This window comes from Manis javanica, chromosome 16 (genome assembly GCF_040802235.1).
Source record: "Manis javanica isolate MJ-LG chromosome 16, MJ_LKY, whole genome shotgun sequence".
Taxonomy (NCBI): domain Eukaryota; kingdom Metazoa; phylum Chordata; class Mammalia; order Pholidota; family Manidae; genus Manis; species Manis javanica.
The window spans coordinates 3,480,146-3,505,908 of NC_133171.1; the positions used below are offsets into that span (position 1 = coordinate 3,480,146).

General features: G+C 42.2%; 1 protein-coding gene across 1 annotated transcript; it reads right to left on the bottom strand.

Annotated features, from left to right (window-relative positions):
- Positions 1–13,258: 13,258 nt before the first annotated feature.
- LOC140846781 (uncharacterized) lies at positions 13,259–17,000 on the bottom strand. Its single transcript, XM_073224471.1, has 2 exons — positions 16,531–17,000; positions 13,259–16,398 (listed from the first exon to the last, which is right to left on the bottom strand). The coding sequence occupies exon 2, from the start codon at positions 15,698–15,700 to the stop codon at positions 14,249–14,251; it is 1,452 nt and encodes a 483-aa protein (XP_073080572.1). The 5' UTR covers positions 15,701–16,398; positions 16,531–17,000; the 3' UTR covers positions 13,259–14,248.
- Positions 17,001–25,763: the final 8,763 nt, after the last annotated feature.

The window sequence follows — 25,763 nt, forward strand, 5'->3', positions numbered from 1 at the left end:
GAGACTCAGAGGAAGGTTCCCAAAGGAACTAGTTCTGCGCTCGTCATTTAAAAATGACTGGCATTTCTATAACAGGTGGAAAAAGGAGAGGGGAGAAAAAGGGCATTTTAAGCAAGTGTGGTGGATGTTCCCAGGGAACAAAAGCTAATCATAGGGAACCTATGGGATGATAAGACTGGAAAATAGACAGTGCCCAGTTATGAAGAACTCTGAAGTCCTGCTCTGGCCCTGGGTTCAATTCTAGAGTCCAAGGGAAACCACCCTTAAAACTCAGTAGTAGGAATTCTGTTTTGCAACACAGAGCCAACGTTGTCCTACCTGTAGCATCTACCCATCTCCCCCTTTACACCAGCTCCCATCATTCTTAAGGCCAAGAGCAAAACTCCCTCCCATGACCCACAAGGTCCCTTGATCTGGCCCTAACTCCTCTCCCTCCCTCTCCACCCTGATCTCTGCTGGAACCTTGTCTGTCTTTCACTCCTGGAACCATCCAGGCTTCCTCTCAACACAGTGTCCCACCCGTTGCTTTCTGGGTCTGGCTGCTCTCCCTCCTCCCACCTGCTCTGCTCTTTGGCTGGTGAGCACCTGTTGTAGGTGCCATTTCAGTTCCCCTCCGCTCAGCCATGAATTTGTGATTTAGCCCAACTAAATGAGGTCTCCTTGTTATTTAGAGAACTGTATCCTTTCAAAGCACACATGATCGTTCATAATTAAACAGTGATCTCTTCACTGATGAAAGGTGGCTCTCCAATAAGACTTCCTGAGGACAGAGTTAACTTCTCTTTAGCTCAGGATGGAATTCCTGCCCTTAGCACTGTGCCTGTCACACAGTCTGCTGAATGAATGACTGGGAATGACATGACTTATACTGAAATTTGGCACATAACTCAGAGACACTGAGACTGGAGGCCGGTAAGCACACGTGTGTGTGAACACAGTGGGGGTGTCCTAAGGGAAAGAGGCATGGTATTACAAATTTCTAATTTTCACTAAGTGTATTTTTACGTCGTGACTGTGTAAATTCTACTACACACATTAATGACTGCACCTGTATTTCTTTTGCTTTAGCATCTGCAGGAGACAAATACCGCTGGTAGAGGGATAGTTTGTCCGAACGGCATTTGTTTAAAGAAGAGATTTCTTTCGGTACTGAGTATAAATACTGCATTCTCCAGAGCCTATATCTGAAAAGTGTTAAGTCAAAAGGCCATGTTGGTGGGAATCACCTGTATTTATCAGAGGTGCACAAATTTCCTCAGCAGAGGGTGCTAAAATACAAATTTGGCACAGTGAAGCTTAGCAAAAGCTTGTTTTCATTGAATAAAAGATTTGTCTATCCAGTCTTGACCGTCAGGTTTTTATAGCAAGTATATATCTAAAAAGGACTAGTCTTGTAGAATATGGGCATAGGAGATCTTAAGAACCAAAGTTTTTAAAATGTGCAATTATTGATATTAAGTCAAATACAAGGGTAATTGCTATGTTGCCTTGTTAGTTTGTAAAGGTTTTAATGTTCCTGAAAAAAAAACATGTTGTAGGTGTTACATTACATATGTATTATATATACAATATTGCATGTTTGTTATTTATATATCTATACTTCTATATATTTTAATATTTTATTGTACATTTATATAAATGTAAATTATTAAAATAGTAAAATGTTTATATGCTTACATTAGTGTTTGTATTTATAAATGTTATATAAGTATATTTATAATATATATACATAGTCTATGTCATGTAAATACATATATCATTTATAAATATATAAAATAAAATGAAAATAAAATTTAAAAATAAATAAAATATATGTATATATTAGATATTGCATAAGTTATCAGAAGATTGGAAAATAACCTTTATAGAAAGCTTGGCAAAATTATCATTAGTCCCTACAATTGTAGAAGGTGAGTGTTTCATCACACTCATCAAACCAAAACCTTTTCTGAGGTTACCTTAAAGTTAACAGGGGACTCATTTGTTTAGTGCTTAGAAGCTTTTAAGAAACCCTACGTAACCATCGACCAAGGCTAGGTAATGCCACCCTAACAATCCCAACGTCAGGGCCTTGAGAAGCAAAAGTTTGTTTCTAGCGCATGCACGACATCCAGTGGACAGCTGTCTGGGGGTTCTACCCAGCATTGTCGTTAGGGGAATCAGGTGGGTGAAGCGGACCCCACCCTGAAAGTCAGCAGTCACTGCAGTAGGGGGTAAGAAAAGCATGCGTAGGCAGGTCATGGCTCCCAAAGCTTGTCTGGAGGAGCAGCCATTCACGTTGCTCACATATTCTTGACTAAAGCAAATCACATGAACAGCCTAACCTGTAGAGATCTGGAGATACAACACTATCGTGCATCTGGGAGGAAAAACAGAAATATCTGATGGTAGCTCTAGCAATTACCACGTGCTGCAAATGTAATAATAATAAGTCACTGGAAATAATAAAGCAACATTAATCTTGAAGTTACATTTTCCAATTAAGCTTTTTAGGCTGTTATTAACTTCCTTTATTGTAAGAACTGCTATCATGGATAATTGAAATATTTTGCTTTTGGCTTTTAAATTAATTGCCACGTTTGATTTGGAGGTGAGGAGTGGGTTGCAGATTTACTTCTTTGCTTAGGTTTACTTTGATTAATGTTAAAACCTATTTTCTTTTCTGAGAACACAATAATTGCTTGATGTTGAGGAGACAGGAAGGGGCAACTAGGCTTGGGGACAAGAGTTAGGCAGCGGGAGGCTACCCATTTGCTGTTGACAGGTGGGTGACAAGGTGGAAATGAAAAATTTGTGGCTCAGCATTTCCTCTTCCTTTAACTTCATCGAACCAGAGAAACAGGTTTCTCTAGTAAAGATGTAAAATGAAGTAGTCCTTCTAAGTACTGGATAGAAGAGCTTCTTTATGCAACAGACCTAAAAGGAATCTCAGCTGGATTAGCTGCAGAGCATAGGGTTTGACCGCCTCCTGCAGTGTGACCTGGCCCTGCTCCTCAGGGACAATCCAGGGCTGTCATCAGGCTGTAATCAGAGAGGCACAGACCAGTTATCTCTGGAGCTGATGCTCTCCTGCCAAGGCAGAGCTGGCAAGGTGCCTGACCTCAACAACACCAAAGGATGCTTTAGAACAACCTGGTGAGATAAATGACAGCAGGGGTCACCAGGACCATGGCCACTAGTAATCCAAAGACAATCCTGGGCTTTTTCAATGGGACAAGCAAAGAGATAATTAGCAGCTCATATAGATGGTCAGCATGCCCTTACTACTGCCACCACAACCTGGAGCTGCCTGGAAGAAAGGCAGAGAAGGCAGGTGAGGACTTATTCCCAGCTGCAGACAGTGCAGGTTGCTGAGCTGTGGACAAAGGTGCAAAGAGCGCTTTGTGCATTTCCACAAAGTCAGCAGGGGGGAACAGTGTTTATTGGGACTTCTATTAGAATGTTGTATTCTACTTAAATATTCATCACCTTCATTCCCCATCCACCTAAACTTTGCTGATATCCTACTTATCATGCAAGAGCCTTGCAGCTCACATGTTCTTTAAAAGCTTTTTCTGATCCCCACAACTTAGAATACTTTCCCTCCCTGTTCTGCATCACTTTTTGTTGGCAGCTTTGTAACACTCACCAGAGCCTACTTTTCACTGCATCCACTTGTGTGTGTGTCTGTCTGTCTCCCTCCAACCCCACCTCTAGATTTGGAAGGCAGTGATCAAATATTGTTTCTCAGCTGATTCCCCCCAGCTGCCACCCAGTATACACAGAAAGTGCTCAGTACATGTCTGTTGATTTCAATTGACCATATGGACATTTTATGATGGCATTCAGTTTCCTCTGTCAACCTAAGAAATATTTTGAACATCCAAAAAAGTACCAAGAATAATAAAGCCCACCCTCAGGATGGCATTAATTTTTCCTAATGCATTTACCCAGTCAGTATAGCTTAGAGGTTAAGAACATGGACATTGGAAACAGAAGGATGTTTTAAATTTCAGCTCAGTTTCTTATAAACTGTATGTTCCCGGCACATTATTTAATCTCTCTAAACCTCAGCTCTGTCTACAAATACAACTGATAATACCTAATGTGCTGGTTGTTGTAAGAATTCAATGAAATAATATATGCAAAGCACTTGCCACAGTGCCTGGCTCATAGAAGGACCTCAGAAGGCAGCTATTGTCAGATCATATGCATGACCCAGGCTCTTGTGAGACTACAAACATAGTGATCCTAAGTGTCAGAAAATATATTGTTTAAAAACCGATGAGAGAGAGAAAGAGAATTGAAAGTTGTATCAATCAATTGCAATGTAGGGGGCCTCAGAGAGATCCTGAGTGAAACTGCCTGAATGCTGACTTTTTAGCAGTAAGGAATTGGTGTGAATTTTTAAAGATGTCATAATGGTATATCAGTTATGGTTCTTGAAAAGAAAAATCCTTACCTTTTAGAGATACATATTGATACCATCACAGGTTACATTTTACAATATCTGGGATTTGCTTCAAAATAAGCTAAGGGGGAAGTGAGTGAGGGTAGAGATGAAGCAAAATTGGCTGCTAGTTGACAATTATTGAAGCAGGGTGATGAGTACATGGCCATTTCATTCATTTGAAATTTTGGGAGTTTTCCATAAATATTCAACTACCTGAATATATTTGTCATGGGTCAGTTTTCCCTAAAAAGCAACCTCTGAAATGGAGATTCTCTGGGAGTGCTTTTGGGAGTGAAGGAAGTAGGATTAGGTGGTAGGAGGAAAGATCATTGGGTCCAATGGGTGTTCTGGGGGTGGGAATGTCCTACAGAGTCATCCTAAATTAGGTCAAGGGAATGGGTCACTTATCCTCATGTGACAAGTCACTGGGCGTGGGCATAACTGCATGCAAAAGAGGGGGTGTAACTTTGAGCAAAGCAGCAAGGCTCTCCAGCCTGGAGAAGTCAAGGAAAACACATGGCTATCTGAAGCCATTTCACAGCAGCTGCAGGAAAAAGTGGACATGAATAATGATAAATATTGGTCAGTAGCCAAAAAATCCTTCTTTATTCATCTGAAGGACAATGATTGGATATTTTGTGTCCTTCATAAAGATGGCCTGATAGTAGGTGATTTATTATTGTACATATGTCCTTAAGCCATCTTTCTCTTCAGTACCCTATCTACCAATTAGAGCTTAAGGAAAATTTTCTATTTTGTTCTAAATAATGGATGTAAGGGAGGGATTAAAGATGGCAGCATGAGATGTGGAACAGAAACCTCCTCCCAAAACCACATATAATATGAAAATATAGTTAATACAACTAACCCTGAAAGAGCAACAGGAAAGAAGGCTGCACCACACTACATACACCCGGAGAAAAGAAAAGACCTCATGGAACAGGTAACATACCAAAGCCGTGATCCGGTGGGACCCAACAGTGAGAGGAAGAGAAATTGAACAGGGAGGGGGGTAGAGGCCTGGTACCTCTGAACACCCAGCCCTCAAGATCTATACTGGGTGCACAAACCTACATTACATGGTGCTCTGGAGATTAGTGGTGTTGGAAAGCTAAGACAGGCAGAACACATGGGGAGACTGAAATTCCAGCCACTTGTAGAAAACATTAATCCAAATCCAACTGCTCTGGGACAAAGGAAAGGAGGGCAGTCTGAGAGATTTTCTAACAGCAAGAGGGCTGCTAAAGGGGTAAGGATTACACAGAGTTTGCTGCTCAGGAAAAAGGACATGTGGACAAAATTGTCTGGGTGCACTCTGCCCAGCACGTTGGGAACTTTCAGGAGCTTCAGGCACTCCATTCCCCTTACAATCCCCACCATTGCTCCAGACGCTGAGCAGCTCCAAAGAGTAGAGCCTCTGGGCACTAGAGGGCACCATCTAAAATGTGAAACATCAAAGGAACCTGGTTCAAACCAAAATCCCACAAACACCAGAAGGAGGGACAAGTGAAACTGAATTCGCCGATCTTCCTGAAAGAGATTTCAAAATAAAAATTATAAACATGCTCATGGAGGTATAGAAAAATATTCAAGAACTCAGGGAAGAATTCAGGAGTGAGATTCAATCATTAAAGAATACAGTATCTGAAATGAAATATATAACAGAGGGATTTAAAAGCAGATTAGATGAAGTAGAGGTAAATGAAATAGAAATTCGAGAAGAGTAATACAAAGAAGCTGAGGCACAAAGAGAAAAAAGGATCTCTAGGAATGAAAGAATATTAAGAGAACTGTGTAACCAATTCAAATGGAACAATATTCATATTATAGGGGTAACAGAAGAAGAAGAGAGAGAAGAAGGATAGAAAGTGTCTTTGAAGAGGTATTTACTGAAAACTTCCCTAATCTGGGGAAGAAGATAGTCTCTCAGACCATGGAGGTGCACAGATCTCCCAACACAAAGGACCCAAGGAAGACAACACCAAGACATACAATAATTAAAATGGCAAAGATCGAGAACAAAGATGGAGTATAAAAAGCATCCAGAGAGAGAAAAAAGATCACATACAAAGGAAAACCCATCAGGTTATAATCAGACTTCTCAACAGAAACTTTACAGGCCAGGAGGGAGTGGCCTGATGTATTTAATGCAATGAAACAGAAGGGCATTGAGCCAAGAATACTCTACACAGCAAGATTATCATTTAAATTTGAAGGCGGGATTTAAAAATTTCCAGATAAGCAAAAGCTGAGAGAATTTACCTCCCATAAACTGTCTCTACTCTACACTGTATTTTGGAGGGACTGCTATAGATGGAAGTGCTCCTAAGGCTAAATAGCTGTCACCAGAGAAAATAAAACCACAGTAAAGAAAGCAGACCAATTAATAATCAGCAGATGCAAAATAAAATAAACCATCCCCAAGGTAAGCCAAGGGATAGACAAAGAGTAAAGAATATGATGCCTAATATAGTAAGAATGGAGGAGGAAGAAAAAAACAGAAACTTTAAATTGTGTTTGTAATAGCATATGAAGTTAGTTAAATAGGAAGTTACCCTTGAACCTTTGGTAACCATGAATCTAAAGCCTGCAATGGCAATAAGCACATACCTATCGATAATCTCCATAAATGTAAATGGGCTGAATGCACCGATCAAAAGACATAGAGTCACTGAATGGATGTAAAACAAGACCCATCTGCTGAGAAGAGACTCACTTTAAACCCAAAGACATACAAAGAATAAAAGAGAAGGGATGCAAAAACATATTTCATGCAACTAATAGGGAGAAAAATGCATGAGTTGCAGTTTTTATATCAGACAAAATAGACTTTGGAACAAAGAAACTAACAAGAGACAAGGACATTAGATAATGATAAAGGGGTCAGTCCAACAAGAGGATATAATTATTATAAATACCTATGCACCCAACACAGGAGCATCTACATATGTGAAACAGATACAAACAGAATTAAAGGGGGAAATAGAATGCAATGCATTCATTTAGGAAACTTGAACATACCACACACTCCAAAGGACAAATCAACCAGACAGAAAATAAGTGAGGAGACAGAGGCTCTGGACAACATATTAGAACAGATGGACCTAATGGACATCTACAGAACACTCCACCCAAAAGCAGCAGGATACGCATTCTTCTCAAGTGTACATGGAACATTTTCAGGAACAGGTCATATACTAGGCCACAAAAAGAGCCTCAGTAAATTTAAAAAGGTTGAAATTGTACCAGCCAGCTTCTCAGAACACAAAGGTATGAAATGAGAAATAAATTATGCAAAGAAAACCAAATAGCCCATAAACACATGGAGGATTAACAACATGCTCCTAAATAATCAATGGATCAATGACCAAATAAAAACAGAGATCAAGCAATATATAGAGACAAATGACAACAATAATTCAACAACGCAAATTCTGTGGGATGGCATGAAGGCTGTGCTAAGAGAGAAGTCTATTGGATTACAGGCCTACCTCAGGAAAGAAGAACAATCCTATAGGAGCAGTATAAACTTACAATTAATAAAACTAGAAAAAGAAGAACAAATGAGGCCCAAAGTCAGTATAAGGAGGGATATAATAAAGATTAGAGCATAAATAAATACAATTGAGAAGAATAAAACAATAGACAGAATCAATGAAAGCAGGAGCTGGTTCTTTGAGAAAATAAACAAAATAGATAAATGCCTAGCCAGACTTATCAAGAAAAAAAGAGAGTCAACACACATAAACAGAATCAGAAATGAGAAAGGAAAAATCATTATGGACACCACAGAAATACAAAGAATTATGACAGAATATTATGAAAAATTTTATGCTAACAAACTGGATAACCTAGAAGAAATGGACAACTTTCTAGAAAAAGATACAACCTTCCAAGTCTGACCCAGGAAGAAACAGAAAATCTGAATAGGCCAATTACCAGCAATGGAATTGAATTGGTAATCAAAAACTACATAAGAACAAAACCCCTGGACCAGCTGACTTCACCACTAAATTTCATCAAACACTTAGTGAAGACCTAATACCCTTCCTCCTTAAAGTTTTCCAAAATATAGAAGAGGGGGGAATACTTCCAAACTTCCAATGAGGCCAGCATCACTCTAACACCAAAATCAGGCAAAGACACCACAAAAAAGAAAATTACAGACCAATATCCCTGGTGAATACAGATGTAAAAATACTCAACAAAATATTACCAAAATGAATTTTTTAAAAATCAGAAAGATCATTCATTATGATCAAGTAGGGTTTGTTCCAGGGATGCAAGGATGATACAATATTTGAAAATCTATCAACATCATCCACCACATCAACAAAAAGAAGGACTAAAACCACATGATCATCTCCATAAACACTGAAAAAGCATTTTGACAAAACTCAACATCCATTCATGATAAAAATTCTCAACAAAATGGGTATAGAGGGCAAGTACCTCAACATAATAAAGGCTATATATGACAAACCCACAGACAACATCATACTTAACAACGAGAAGCTGGAAGCTTTTCCTTTAAGATCAGGAACAAAACAAGGATGCCCACTCTCCCCACACTTTTATTCAACATAGTTCTGGAGGTCCTCACCACAGCAATCAGACAACACAAAGAAATAAAAGGCATCCAGATTTGTAAGGAAAAAGTTAAACTGTCACTATTTGCAGATGACATGATATTGGACATAAAAAAAACTCTAAAGAATCCACTCCAAAGCTACTAGAATGTCAGAATTCAGCAAAGTTGTAGAATACAAATTAATACACAGAAATCTGTTGCATTCCTATACACTAATGATGAACTAGCAGAAGGAAGTCAGGAAAACAATTCCATTCACAATTGCATCAAAAAGAATAAAATGCCTAGGAATAAACCTAACCAAGGTAGTGAAAGACCTATATTCTGAAAACTACAAGACAGTCATGAAAGAAATTAAAGAAGAGACCAATAAATGGAAACACATCCCATGCTCATGGATAGAAAGAATTAACATTGTCAAAATGGCCATCCTCCCTAAGGCAATCTACAGACTCAGTGCAATCCCTATCAAAGTACTAACAGCACTCTTCAACGACCTAGAGAAAATAGTTCTAAAATTCATTTGGAACCACAAAAGACCCCGAATAGCCAAAGCAATCTTGAGAAGGAAGAATAAAGCTGGGGGGATTACACTCCCTAAGTTCAAACTCTACTCCAAAGCCACAGTAATCAAAACAATTTGGTACTGGCACAAGAACAGACCCATAAACAGAATAGAGAGCCCTGATATAAACCCCAGCATATATGGACAATTAATATATGATAAATGAGCCATGGACATACAATGGGGAACTGACAGCCTCTTCAACAGCTGGTGTTGGCAAAACTGGACAGCTACATGTAAGAGAATGAAACTGGATTATTCTCTAACTCCATACACAAAAGTAAACTTGAAATGGATCAAAGACCTTTATGTAAGGATGAAACCATAAAACTCTCATATATAAACATGAGCAACTTTTTCCTGAATGCATTTCCTCAGGTCAAAAAGCAAAAATGAACAAATGGGACTACAACAAGCTAAAAATGTTCTGTACAGCAAAGGACACCATCAGTAGAACAAAAAGGCATCCTACAGTATGGGAGAATATATTTGTAAACGACATATCTGACAAAGGGTTAACATCCAAAATATATAAAGAATTCACATGCCTCAACACCCAAAAAGCAAATAACCCAATTAAAAAATGGGTGGAGGTTGTGAACAGACAACTCTCCAAAGAAGAAATTCAGATAGCCAACAGCCACATGAAAAGATGCTCCACACTGCTAATTATCATGGAAATGCAAATTAAAACCACAATGAGATATCACCTCACACCAGTTAGGATGGCCAACATCAAAAAGACTAGGAACAGCAAATGCTGGCAAGGATGCAGAGAAAGGGGAAGCATCCTATACTGCTGGTGGGAATGTAAACTAGTTCAACCATTGTGGAAAGCAATATGGTGTATACTCAAAAAACTAAAAATAGAAATACCTTTTGACCCAGGAATTCTACTCCTAGGAACTTACCCAAAGTAAACAAGTTCTCAGATTCAAAAAGACATATGCACCCCTATGTTTATTGCAGCACTATTTACAATAGCCAAGATATGGAAGCAACCTGTGTCCATCAGTAGATGAATGGATAAAGAAGAGGTGGTACATATACACAATGGGATATCATTCAATCGTAAGAAAGAAACTAATCGTACCATTTGTAACAACATGAATGGAGGTAGAGGGTATTTTGCTCAGTGAAATAAGTCAGGCAGAGAAAGACAAGTACCAAATGATTTCCCTCATTTGTGCAGTATAACAATGAAGCAAAACTGAAGGAACCAAATAGCAGCAGACTCACAGATTCCAAGAAGGGACTAGTGGTTACCAAAGGGGAGGGTTGGGGGAGGGTGGGTGGGGAGGAAGGGAGAAGGGGATTGAGGGTTATTATGGTTAGTTCACATGGTGTGGGGGAGATCATGGGAAAGACAGTATAGCAGAGAGAAGACAAGTAGTGAATCTGTAGCATCTTACTCCACCGATGGACAGTGACTGCAATGGGGTATGTGGGGGACTCGGTAATATGGGTGAATGTAGTAACCACATTGTTTTTCACGTGAAACCTTCATAAGAGTTTATATCAATTATACCTTAATGAAAAAAAGAGGCATCTCAAAATTCAGTGCAATATTATAAACAAGTTCCAAATAAGATGTAAATATTTGCCAAAAAATAGTAATGGCCAATAAAAAGGAAAAAGTCAAGCAACTCACAAGAAACCAACCATATCCAAGATATTTTCTACTTAAAAGATTTCCAGTAAGATCTGCTTATCAAAGATCGCTCATATTTATTGGTAATAATTAGCATAATCCTTCCTACTCTTAGAATGTCAACTGAGGAAACAGGACAAAACAAAAAAAGGCTTTTTTAATTCCAGTAAAAATTTTTTGGAACAAAGACCCAACTATTGGAAAATAATCACATAAATTAGGTTCTAGAATTACATAGCCACTTAGAAATATTCATGAAGAGTTTATTATGAGAAAATGCTTAAAGTATAATGTCAAATGGGAACATCACTTTATTAAATGCACACACTCAAAATTCTACAATCCTGTGAAGCAGGACGTCACACAGGTGACTCAGTCATGGTGGTGGTTTCCAGGTCTGCCTGCCTGAATTTCTACACTAAGGAGACAAACACGTCTACCTGCTTGATAGAACTGGAATGACTCATGGCTGGCATTGCTGGCAACAGAGATGGGCCCCACTGCCGCCACGGCCTTCGTGAGGGCCTTCTCCCGCTGAGGGACATCCACGAAGCCAGGGTTATTGGCGGCGGCAAACCTGGGCTTGTAGTTACAGGCATCTGTGTCCTTTTAAAGGCAAATGGAAAAGAAACTTGATGGCCACCATCCATCTCCTGGGGAACATGAGTACCAGGTCCACAAAACAGCAGTTTGCAGCTTAATGATTTCCCAGAACTTTGTTATAAAGCAGCCCAGAAAGCAAAATACTTTCGGTTGGTTTGAAATGGAGAAATTAGCAGATGTTTCTTCAATGAGACCCCTTGGGGCTGTCCATAAGACACTTTTCACCATGGAGAAATCTGCATTATATGCAGAATGTTGATGTATTCTCCATGTTCCACAGAAGTAAGAACAGCTATACTGCTGACTGCAAAAGCTGGTAATTCACAATGACAGTTCTGGCAGTTTGCAAAGAATGTGAATGCTGAATAAGGTTCCTGTTATCTCTGAAAATTAACTTTGAGAGCAGAGCTGGAATAATAAGATAAGGAACCTCATTTACCCTTGCAAGGTATGGATAGGATTCCTCTGAGTCCAGGCCTCCATTGTCTTTAACATACTGGAAGGCATTGTCCATTAGGCCACCATTGCAGCCCTCATTGCCTTGAGACTGAGAGCAGTCCCCCAGGTCCTGCTCACTCAGTGAATCAAGGTTACCAGTTTTCTGGAACATCTGTCCTTCCAGGGCACCAGTTGCACTAAAAGCCCAGCAAGAACCACTCTGTGTGGCTTTAAGCAGGCCCTGGCCTCTGGAACCCTGGGACACTGGGCTGGCCGCCACACATCGGGTGCTGAGAGACCTGCAGAGCCAGTGCCTGGGCAGCATGAATGCTGATGGATGCATCCACTGCAGCCCTGAATGGTCCCTCATGGTGGTCTACCTGGTGCCCACCACCTGCAACAGTCAGTGGGCGGTCCCAGGCACTGGAAATTCTGCCACACCCTTTGACTTTTGGTGAGGTCTCCTCCGGGGCATGGGGCTGGCTGCCCCTCATGGTGGGGACTTAGTGACATGTGCCCAGGTGACATCACAATTGTAGTTGCTGGTCAGCTAGCTCAGTGTGTGCTTGGCCTCGAGAAGTGTCAGAAGCAAAGGAGATGTTCTCCTAGTTTCATACTCTGTTCTCGGATCCTTTTGCACACAACTGATTGTCTGCATGGGCAATTTCCTTTTTAAGTTCCGTGCCCCACCCCACCACCTCTGTCATTGTCGTCTGCTTCTCCCACCCCAGGACACTGCCCCTCCTGCCACGGAGCACCCCGCTGTTCCTGCACCTGCTGACTGCCCTGGTCACGGGCTGATCTACCCAGATCGTGTGCCACTATCAGGGGGCTTTTCCATCCAGCTGCAGAGGTGATATCCTACCCAGCTTCCAGATGCTCCCCACCGGGTGTCCTGCCCTTGATGAACTGGAGAGACCCGCCGAATGTCGCGCGCCCCGTCCTCGCCGGCAAGAACAGCACGCAACAACAGCAGGATTCTTCTGCAGAAAGCTTTATTCTTCAGCTCTTTGTGAAACAAATGAGTTGGGCAGGACCCAGAGGGGAAGGAGAGGCTTGTTTATATAGTTCTCATGCTCTGACCTGGTTGGTGCGGCTCCATATGCCTTATTAGCATAACCATTTGGTGGGTCTCATTGGTCCTTATGCCAAGGCGCAATTAGCATGTAGTTTAGTGGTGTGGGATGATTTGTCATTAGGAAGTTCGGGGCCTTCCGGCTGCCCTGCATTGGGCGCTATTTTCTGAGCACGGCTGCCAACATCTCCCCCTTTTTTGTCTAACAGAAGCTCAAGGCGGAACTTGCCAGCAGAGGCGGAGACAGAGGCCTGACCTCCATCATACTTCCTGATGCCCCCTTTTTGGAGAGGGGTTCTGGGCATCTACCCCTATGCAGTCAGGCATGCCTCTCAGAGGGGTCCAAGACCTCTTGCAGTGCTTTGCCTCGCATCCTCTGGCTGGCGTTGGGACCGCTTGGTACAAAGGGTTTGGACCTTTTTTCTCAACCCTCTTGCACCATGAGCTTCTTAAAGAAAGCTGTGATTAAGCATTGAGGTACTCGGGCCTGGTGCAGTGCCACATGGGCTCAGGGTGCAAGAGCTACCTCAAGCTAAAGCTGAGCTTCCTTCTTAAGCATATTGAGCCACACTTGGGGAGAGGCGCCAACGTCTATCGCCATTAGGGCTTGAGCAAGGATCACCTTGTCCTGCTTATGTTGGTTGCGGAGTCTGCATAACAACCAGAGTAGGAGCATGAGACCTCCAAGCAGGAACACGCCCATCCCAGCCATGCCCGCCCACTCCTTGACGTGGAAGAGAGCTCTGAGGAACCAGGAAGAGAGTCCTTCCACTACGGAGATATCTAGACGGGTGGAGTTGATGTGGATAATTTCTTGCCGCAGTTCTTCTAGTGCTCCATCGAAGTCCTGGGACCAGTTTCCTGAAAGATACTGGGACAGGCCTCGTGACAGATTAGTGAAAGCATTTAATACTTCTGTTAGTGATCCTGGCTTGTTTGTGGCTCTGTAATATGGCTGCGGCTAGGCCCGCGTTGGTGAGTGGTCCTCCTATTTCTCTACAGGCTTTCAACCAAGCGTGTATCCCTTTCTGTTTCCAGGGTGTTATCGCCTGTCTGCATTCCTTGGTACATTGTTCAAATACTAATTGCTCCACTAGGGGCATTGCTTGTTCCTGATCTCCAAATATTCTGCCTGCAGCCTTCAACATACGAGCGACAAAGTCAGAAAATGGCTCGCTCAGCCCCTGAATAATTTTTGTCAAATTGCCTGATACTTCTCCTTTGTTGGTGAGGGCTTTCCATGCCTTGGCGGCGCACGTGTTTATTTGTGCGTATACCTGTAAGGGGAAGGCGGTCTGGTTGGCTACCCACTGTCCTTGGCCCGTCAGCATATCATATGACCACGCAGGCTGTCCTTCGGCCGCGTTTGCGCGTGCCTGGGTCATGCTGATATCATGCCACAATGCCTTCCATTCTATGTATTGCCCCATACTAGAAAGGCATGCCTTAGTTACATATTGCCAGTCTGCGGGTGTCATGGCTGTCTCTGTTAATCTCTCAACTTGTGCTATGGTATAGTTGGCACTGACCCCATACGCTCGGACGGATTCCGCTAAGTCTTTAACTTGTTTATGACTCAGGGGTTGGTGAGAGCATACACCGTTATCCTCAAATACAGGAAACATTTGTCTAATTGCCTGAAGAGTATCTGGGTGGCAAAAGGAGAGTGCGCCACTCACGTAAGGTGGCGGGGCAACGGGCGTCGGGGGACACCCTGCTTTCATTTTTTCCTTGGTCCGCTTTTCAACTTTGCTGGTTCCCTTACTTCTACACTCTGCGGTTTTATTTTCTTCCCCTTCCTCTGCGGATGTTAATTCCTCCTCAGATTCCCTATTGGAGAGTTGGAGGTCCCTCAACTCTTTCCAGGGGTATTTACTATTTTCTCCGAGGCGATCGTCACTCGCTTCTCGGGGCTCTTTCGCTTTTGCCCTAGGCGGGCTTTCTCCCTCACTCTGGGGTTTCTTTACCTTCGTTTTTGTGGCCTTTTTTCGGCCGCGCGCGCTCTCTGTTTCCCGTTCCGTTTCTGACATGCTCTCTTGGATATCTGTCAATGTTCTCTGACCTTCTTTTATTACCTTTTCACATCTCTCATCTTGCAGACAAGCTCTAATCAGTTTCCAGAGGGGCCTGGTGCCTCCCCTCAGGCTACCCTCCTCCTCCTCTCTATCAAGATCTTTCCCCAGTTTGTCCCAGCTCGGGATTGAGAGGGACCCTGAACAAATGAACCAGGGGGCCACACGGTCTATCTCCTTCACAAAAGATCCTAAGACTTTGCTGGAGACCTTCAAGTTTCGCTCTTTGAGAGCTGTCTGCAGCGCCGTGACTAATGACGGTGCATTCCCCATGGTGCCTCCTTATTTACAGAGAACCATCAACCATCATCCTAAAAAGCAGGGGCCTCTCGGAACTTACCCCTCCGGGCTTTCTTCTGACCTGCAGTTCTGAATCCTCTCCAGATGTCTGAAGGGTCCTCCCTGTGCCGGTGATGTTCTGGTTCCCGGGTTTCGGCACCACTTGTCGCGCGCCCCGTCCTCGCCGGCAAGAACAGCACGCAACAACAGCAGGATTCTTCTGCAGAAAGCTTTATTCTTCAGCTCTTTGTGAAACAAATGAGTTGGGCAGGACCCAGAGGGGAAGGAGGGGCTTGCTTATATAGTTCTCATGCTCTGACCTGGTTGGTGCGGCTCCATATGCCTTATTAGCATAACCATTTGGTGGGTCTCATTGGTCCTTATGCCAAGGCGCAATTAGCATGTAGTTTAGTGGTGTGGGATGATTTGTCATTAGGAAGTTTGGGGCCTTCCGGCTGCCCTGCATTGGGCGCTATTTTCTGAGCGCGGCTGCCAACAGCCGAAGAAGCCCACTCTCTCAGCACTTAAGTCCAGGATGTCTGGACACTTAAGAGCTAGGAGCATCCCTTCTCTTTCAGGGCAAATACAGACTCTCCTGCATTTATGACCTGAGCAGGTAGCCAAGGTTAGGAAGCCAGTGCCAGCCATTCACCTCCCGCTTCCTCGCCCAGAAGTGGAGGTCCACAAAGAGCCTGCAGAAGGGATGACAGAAGAGGAGGAGGATCACGTAGAGCCCGCAGGGCAGGATGATGAGAACAGGGGTCCCGTGGCAGTGGGTATATGTCATCTACATCTAGGCCCCTAGACACCAGCAGAGTTCTCACCTCTCTGGAGTGCAGGCTGGGGCCTCTGGACCGCCATCCTAGGCCCCCAGAAGATGGCTCGAGGAAGACCACCCACATGTTTCAGGTGAGCTCCTCCTCTGAAGACCACATGGCCACCACTTCTTACAGCCCTTCTGGAGATGTTCCACTTCCTGGGAGGTTTGATCCAGAAGGAACGGTGCTCTCTGACCCCAGCCCACACTGTTCCCAGCTGCCAGAGGCATCCACAGAGGAAGTGCCAGGTGAAGACCATCAGCCGAGCTCCGCAGACTCACCGCCATCTGGGAAGAAGATGCAGGGCACAAAGCCTGCAGTCATCCCATCCAGGAGCTCTTTGCCACACGAAGAAAGCATCCGTGCCTCCAGTGCTCCCGCTGCTGCAGCCCCTGCCACTACTAGCGCCATGGGATCGTGGTGAGCTGGCCCCACCTCGTAAGCTTCCTTGTTTAGCTGTCACCAAAAACCTGGGCAACCTGGAGAATAGCACTGACTGTCAGAGAAACAAAAGCTTGGAGGGTAAAAGAGAGGTTGTAGCTGATGGCCGTGCCACTCAGCCTGCCCCTTCCTCCTCACCACCTGCCCCAGAGACTGCAGGCTCCCTGCCCTTGGCTACTCACACCTCAGAGGTCCCTGCAGTGGGAAGTCCACCAGAGGAGAGTAAGGGCCTTTTTCATTCATCCACAGCTACAGCATCGCCTACTTCTAACCTCCCCGCACCTCCCAGCACCTCCACCACCTCCTTGCAGCAGCCTTCCTGTCCAATGAACTCCCCACTATCTAAGTGTACAGACTCTCCTGTTCCTTGCTTCTTACCCACCCCTGTTCCCATGCCTTCCCTCAGTAACTCTGTTCTCACTGTCCCAGCAATCACGTCGGCTGCAGGCCCTCCCACCATGGCCGCCCAGGCACCTGCAGGCTTGCCCTCACCACCTACTTCAGATCCTGATATGAACATGGATATGACTCCCCGTTCCCAGGTTGTCTTCTTCACTTCTCCCTCAGACTCCACGGGGAGACTGAACCACCGGCACCCTGCAAAGGGACCAGTCCTACCAACCCACTTTTATTGATCCCCAGCCACACCCCCATTTTTAACCACCCCACTGGCCCCCAAGCCACCCCTCAGCCCACAACTGGGATTCTTAATGGGCAGCCCCAGAAAGACTGTCTCCCCAAGGTTCTTGCACTCTCTGGTGCATTCCTCATGGCTCCTTCGGTCTGCCACAATGCAGCAGGCAGCACCTATGCAAACCCTACTTTTGATGATGATGCCATGGATACAGCATTGCCTTCCTAGGCTAACATTTTCCATCCTACCTGTCTCTGGGACAAATCACTTCCCGGCTTCCATGGTACCTCCTGGATAGCAGAACAAACCAGGCAGTGGCAGTATTTCTTCAGCCCATGTCTCCACCTCTTTACCTTCCAAAGTAGCTGGCAGAAAAAATGCAATTTCCACCCATCTCTCTAACCCAACAATCCCAGTTTCAAGCACTGCTTGGAACTCTGATGGGAAGAAGCCTAAAAAATCTCTCGGAAAACAGGTGGCCCTAGGTTCTCTTGCCACCCAGTCACCCAGAGGCAGCAAAATGCAATCAAACCTCGCAGGTTTCACATTGCCAGTTCCTGCATTTGGCACCACTGTCAACACCCAGCCAGCCTTTGGTATTCCCAGTGGCACCACCACCACCAGGGGACCTAGAGTTCCTACCAGCATGCCCAGCAGTTGGGATGGAAACTCACTGCTTACAGGTGCCATGCCAGGCCCACTCGTGCTGGCAGCTCCTGCAGCCCCTATGGGTAGGGGGACATCAGGTCTCAGTGTGCCTGCCCTAGGCCCCACTCATCCACAAGCATCCCAAATAGTCAACAAGAAGTCACCCAAGAAGAGGGCATGTGACACTCCTATTCCTCCTCACAGTCAGATAATGGGGGCTCTGTATGGCCACAGCATGGCTGCCCCAGGAGGACAGGCAAGCATCTCAATGATAGGACACCCTATGAACACCATCTGAAACCCAAGCCTTTGGGTACCCCCAGTCCTAAGCAAAGGTGGTTCAGTAATGGGAGGCAACCCCACTGTCTCCATGATGGGAGGCCTACTGTCCCCACACTCCATCAGTGTGCCTGGAGCCCACCTGGACATGTACGACCTCCTGCATGTGGAGGGACCACCATCGTGTAAAAGAAATATGGGTCAAACACACGTCTGCTAACACCTTCCATCAGGGTAGTGGAGCTCACCTGGGCATACCAAAGCCAACACAGCTAAAAAGGCCCACACTGTCTCTGTGCCTAACTACCCATTTCTAGTCCCACCTTCATGCCAAGCACCTGGAGCACACCTGCCCAAAAAGGTGAGAAGGTAGGGGACATCCTTCCATGATTGGAGGACCTGGTGGTCCTGGTTCCCATCAGCACAGCTGGCATCCACCTGGCCAAGACACAGGTGACACAGTAGGGAAAAATACCTCACCTGTAATAGGAGGGCCCTGTGTCCCCACCTGCCATTCCAACACTCAGAACTCACCTACGCAGAGCACAGGTGGTGGTATGAGCCACAGCACCATTCCTGCTGTGACTGGATAGACTCATGGACACCATCGGCACAGGGCACCTGGGGCCCTGCTAGCCAATAAAATGCAGGCAGTGCAATGGGGGAGAGTACCATAAGTTTTTAAAGAGAAACTATTCTCAGGCAAAACACCTGGCCCTGCCCTGCCCAACAGCAGGTAGCCATCCGACTTTGCAGGAGCCAGTGGCATCTTTAGGGGCTCCTGGCCAGACAGCCATGCCTGGATTCTGGGCACAGCGAACTGCACTTTGCCTTTAGGGCCCCCTCAGTGCCTGATCAGAGCTTCACAGGAACCACCATCCGATTCTGTCCTCCTATCATGAATCTCAACAAATAATGATTATGATGTTTGTCTGCAATCTGTATGTAGCGTGAATGGACTTTACTAGAAAGATGTTTATCTGCAATCTGTATGTAACATGAATGGACTTTGATCTACTAGAAAGAGGATCCACTCTTTATGGAAACTCAACCTGCTCTCTTCCTACAGCAAGCCAGAAGCCCACACCGCAAGAGTGCGTATGTTGCAAGGAGAGTTTTCTCTAGTCTTGGAACTAACAAGATGCCCACAGCTGTTTATAGGTGCTTCATTTCCTCCTGTCTATTTACCAAACTGGGCCCTAATCTTTCCAAGATTATGTATATACCTTATATATTCATGTTAAACCTTGTTCTTCTTAAAAAAAAAGAAAGAATGGATATAATTGAGGCATGTGTGCTTAATGTTTCTTCAGATTGATAATGAAGGTTTGTCTTGAAACCTTTGAGAGTAAGTTAGAGGAAGCAAATAAAAACATTGGAAGTTCCTGGACAGTCACATTAATTAACACACAATCACAGCCAGTTTTCTTTCTCCCTAAGGCTGAATGGGAGACTTCTGATTCCATCTTACGAGAGATGGAATCTCACCTAGCTGAGCCTAGAGACACATAACCTCTGGGCACATAACCAGCAAAAGGCTTGGGTCCAAAGAGCAGTGACTCAGTTTCAGTAAAGGATAAAACAATCTCTCCTCCCTTCTGTTACAATACACTTTAAAATTTGAATGAAGAAAAAAATGTAAGGTGTTTTTTTCCCAACTGAATAGAAACACTAGTAGATCTGTCTGAAGTCTTGGGGAGTGTAACTGAACAGGAGCTGTAAACCATATTTAATGAAGCTCTGTTAGTTGAATGTACATTGAAAAATCACTATTGCTAGTCCATGCAATCAGTTAATGGACACCTAATAATCTTGAATTACTAGAAAGTAGGAGAACTAGTTTAAAATTTTTAAGTTCTACCTGCATGCAAGCAACAAGGCGGTATCCTGTCTGTCGAGAATATACAAATATTTTTTAAATGGACTAAACATCTTTCTGACTTTTCTTATCACCATGTGACAGGGTTGGGAATCTGGGCAGGGATAAGACGGGGGCTCTTCTGCTCTGTGTGGACTCAGCTGAGGTCACTCTCTCAACTGAATTTAGCTTAGCTGGGCGGAGACGGAAGGTCCAAGAGGGCTTCACTTACATGTCTGGTACCTGGTGTTCCTCTCTCTGGCCTTTTTCCCTTCACGTGTGACTCATAATTCAGGAGTATGTTCAAGTTTCTTTCCATCCAGGTGGGTGGTTTTTCTCAAGCAAATGCGGAAGCTGCCAGTCCTCTTACAGGCTAGACTCACATCACTGGCACATGATTACATCTGCATATTCACTGGTCCCAGCGAGTCTCATGCGAAGAAAGGAATTGATAACATTCATCTTTAGACACTTACCTACCTCTCAGCTCAACTATTTAAAAACCTCACATAAATATGAGACAAACAAAAACTGAAAGAACTCTTTGCCAGAAGAGCTGTACCATAAGAAAAGGTCAAGGAAATTCCATAGGTAGACGAATACGATGCTAAACAGAAACGTGGATCTACACAAAGAAATGAAGATCTCTAGAAATGGTTGAACTAAAAGTAAAATAAAGAAGACTTTGTTTTTAATTGCTTTAAAAGATAACTGACTATCTGAAGCAAAAAGAGTAGCAAAGAATGGTAGAACTGTAGAATTATGGCATATATAAAAGAAAAAAGTATGCCAACAATAGCACAAAAGACACAAGTGGGAAATCAGAAATATGCTGTCTTAACAGTCTTATACTATAAATATCAGTGTAATATTATTTGAAGGTAGACTGTAATTAATAAAGATTAGAGCAACTTAAGTGTATAGAAGACCTAATACTATGATCCAATTTGACTTAGCTGACATTAGATGAAACCAACATTCCACCCAGAAACATCAAAATATACATTCTTTCAAGTACACATGGGACACTCACCGAGGTAGGCCATTCTGTGCTAAATAAATAGATTCATATTCTGAAATACTTCCACAAATTGCAAAGAATTGAAACTATACAAAGTGTGTTTTCTAACCATAATAGAATTAAACTATAAATCCATACAAAGAGATATCTGGAAAACCCTCAAATCTTTGGAAATGAAAAATTACTAAATAACACATGGGTATAAAAGGAAATCCAGGGGTGGCAGAAAACATTTTGAACTGCATAAAAATGAAATCACAACATATCAAATGTGTGGGATATAGCTAAAGCAATGGTTACAGGAAAAAGTATAGCATTATATGCTTACATCAGAAAAGAAGAAAATCTAAAGTTAATAATCCAAGTTTCTACCTTGAGAAATTGGGAAAAGTAAACTAACCCAAAGAAAGAGAAGGAAGGAAATAACGGAAGAGCAGAAATCAATAAAATTGAAAACATAAAAACAATAAACAATGAAACCAAAAGCTAATTCTTTGAAAAGATCAATAAAATTGATAAACCTCTAGGGAGACTGACCATGAATATAAGAGAGGACTCAAATGTCCAATATTAAGAATGAAAGAGGGAACATTGGTATACACCCTGCAAACATTTAAAGGCAATAAGGGAATATGAAGTACAACATTATACCACAGATTTGACAATTTTGATAAAATGGACAAATTCTTTGAAAGACACAAATTGCCAAAGCTCACTCAAGAAGAAATATATGACCTGAATGGTCCTATGTCTATTAAAGAAATTGAATTCAGCTGAACTCAATGGTATTTACTACAAGACATTTTAAAGGAGAAATAATACCAGTTTCTACACAAACCCCTCCAGAAAATAGAAGAGGATGGAAGACATCCCAACTCATTTATTGAGGCCAACTTTACCTGATACCAAAACCGAAGATATTATAAGAAACCACAGAATAACTCTCAAGAACACAGTTCAAGAAAAACATTCTCAACAAAATATTAGCAAATGGAATCCAGCAATATTATAAGAATGACAATACATAATGACCAAGTGAGTTTTATCCAGGGAATGAAAGATTAATTTGACATTCAAAACTTGGTCAACAAAATTTACCTCATCAACAGACCAAAGAAGAAAAAAACCATGCTTATCTCAATAAACATGGCAAAAGTATTTTATCAAATTCAACACCCACTTATAATAACAATAAAAACTCTCAGCAAACTAGAAAAGAGCGCATTTCTTCAACCTGCTAAAGAACACCTACAAAAAATACCCTCTATAGCCATCATGTATTTAATAGTGAAAGACTGAAGGCTTCAGCCCCGAGAGCAGGCATGAGGAATGGATGTCAGCCCTTGTACTTCTATTCCACATCCTACTGGAGGTCCTGGTCAGTGTAAGGAATCAAGAAAAGGAAATAAAAAGGCATACAGATAGGAAAGCAAGAAATATAACGATCTCTATACACTGAAGACATGATTGTATATGTAGAAAATCTTAAAAGAACCTACAAAAAAGGTTATGGAACTAGTAAGTTTAGCAAGATCATAATATACATTGTAGCACAAAAACCAGTGGGAAATTCTACATACTAGCAACAATCATAAATTGGAATTTTAAAATAGAACAAAAAACAGTAAATATTTATGTATAAATCGAATGAAATATATGTAAGATATGCCTGAAACTACAAGCCAGTGATGAAACAAGTCAAAGAAGATCTAAATAAGTGGAAAAAATCCCGAGCTTGTGAACTGGAAAACTCAGTATTACTAAGATATCAAATCTCTCCAAACTGATCTACAGATTCAACACAATGTCAATCAAATTTCCTGCAAAAATTTTTGTGGAACATTGACAAGCAGGTTCTAAAATTTATACTCCAGCAAAGGGGCTGAAGTAGCCAAAATAATTTTGAAAAACAGAGTGAAAAACTTCTAAAACTTGATTTCAAGACTTACGCTAAAGAAATGGTAACAAGACAGTCTGGTATTGGTGAAAGGATAGACACATAGATCAATAGAACAGAATAAAGTCCAGAAAGACCCACACATGTATGGTCAATTGATTTTTGACAAAGGTGCAAAGGCAACTCAAAAGAAAACAGGATAATCTTTTCAACAAATGGTGCCAGAACAATTGGACATCTATTTAAAAAAGGGAAAGGAACTTTGATCCATCCCTTGCACCAAATACAAAAATTAACCAAAAATGAACCTCACAGATCCAAGTAAAAGACAACACTACAAAACTGCTAGAAGAAAATATAGGGAGAAATCTTTGTTCCAAATATTTGACCTTGGAAAGGCAAATATATCTTATATACAACACCAAAAGCACAATTCATAAAAGAATAAAACTTTGGACTTCATCAAAATTAAGAACTTCTCTTTGAAAGGCATTGCTAAGAAAAATAAGACATAAGCAACAAGAAGATATCTGTACCATACATAACAATAAAGGACTTATATCCAGAATATATGAAGAACTCTCAAATCAATAATGAAAAAACAAGCAACACAATAAAACTGGGCAAAAGACCTGAGGAGACTACACTGAAGAAGGTGTGCTGGTGGTAAATACATACATTAAAGGTGCTCAGAAAAACCTGTTGAATGGATAAATGAATGAATGAATGAGGTTTGGCCTTCTTGAAGGCATTAGTTACTTGATTAACTCTTTTTGTTCTAGTAGCTAGAGCAAGAGAAAATTATTCTAGTACAAATATATCTATTAGAACCAGATAAAAATAAGTTATAAGTATCTCTATCTTGGGTCCCTTCTAGTGGGGCAAATGATTTTTTTAAAATTTAGCTGCATTAAGATAAATAAAATAAAGCATTTCATAGGGCTGCTTCTTATAGTATTTCTTAATATAAAATACCAAGTTCATTTGAGTCAAACAGTTTAGTAGGGACCGATTTGAGTTGGTCCATGTCCTCAGCTTTCTAAAAATCTGGCTTAATGCGGGAATGGATTTAGACTATTCAGTTAAGAACTACAAAAGTGACAAGTGCCCATTAAAAAATTCCTCTCTCAATTCGGCTTTTGATAGATACTCAGTATCAGGGAGTTCAAGATGGAACTACTAGACTAATAGAATGCAAATGAACATCTGCTCACCACCCTAACAAGGACATTATGTTTGAAAAGACCACCCACTGCCACAACTTGGCTACAGTAGGAGTTCCTGCTTTGTTTCAACGCTAACACTTTATTTCCTCAGCTTTCCTCATTGGCAGAAAATAGCAAAGATTGAAAAGTTGCTATTACCTTCCTTTCTCTAGATGACCTTTAGATGCCTTTGCTGTTATGTGCTTCTCCCTTAGCTGTATTATTTCACATTCTTAAATTTTGATTTGCAACCTATCTTCTGGCAGAATAGAGCATTTTAACTAATCCCACTGAAACATGTTTTTTTTTTCTATTTGTTTTTCTTTTTCCTGAAGTGGAGTAAATGCTACTGACCTGTTCCTTGACCAGTTCCAAAGGATGTCAGTTTTTTAAACTGTTTAAAGAGCTCAATAATTAGTTAGACCTTTGTATTTATTTGTATGCTCTGAGTACTAAAGCATGTTAAAGTTCTGGGGGATGGTCTGGCTACTGGGTACAGCTTAGTCTGGATGATAAAAATTATGTACAATCAGCAGCAAAAATTCATTTAACAAGGTCCAAAGCTGTGCAGTACTTGCTAGTGAGTTTGGGGGTGCTAGTGAGGTCAGGGCAGCAAGGTGAGTCCAAAATTGGGTAGTAAGAGGCCATCCTCCAAAAAGCAGGTCCTTATGACTACTATGTATCAAATAATTAGTGACTTGGGTTCACTAGAAATTACATAAATTATTGCACCAATAATCTCAGCTATTGGTGGATTGCCTTTTAAAGCTGCAGACTTTAAGGTAAAAGAACAGGCGAGCACAAATTCAACCAGTATCACCATGCTTCATTCAATTTCATGACAGGGAGCTTGCATAATCAGAATAGGTACCTGAGAACTGAAGTATGTGTCTTTTTAAAGACACAAAATAGAGAAACAGGCACAGGCAAAGGAGCTAAATTCTACTTCCTTCATTGATAATAAGAAATAAACTATTTGGCCACACCATTGCTAGCTACCATGCTCTAAACATGTAAATTTCCTAGACATGAATTCCTACTTCACTGGATTGCAGATCTTACTAGAATTCAACAGGCTCCATGGGCACTACGCAGGTGGGATTTCTTCACAGCTAGTACCACATTCAGCTCCCCTATTAGAAATGTGGAGATACTCCTAGAACCTATAAAACCCAAACTCTTAATACAGCCTTCATGCTTAACAGACGATACTTCAGTGCTGGCATGGTACAGACCTTAAAAGAGTAAAGATCAAA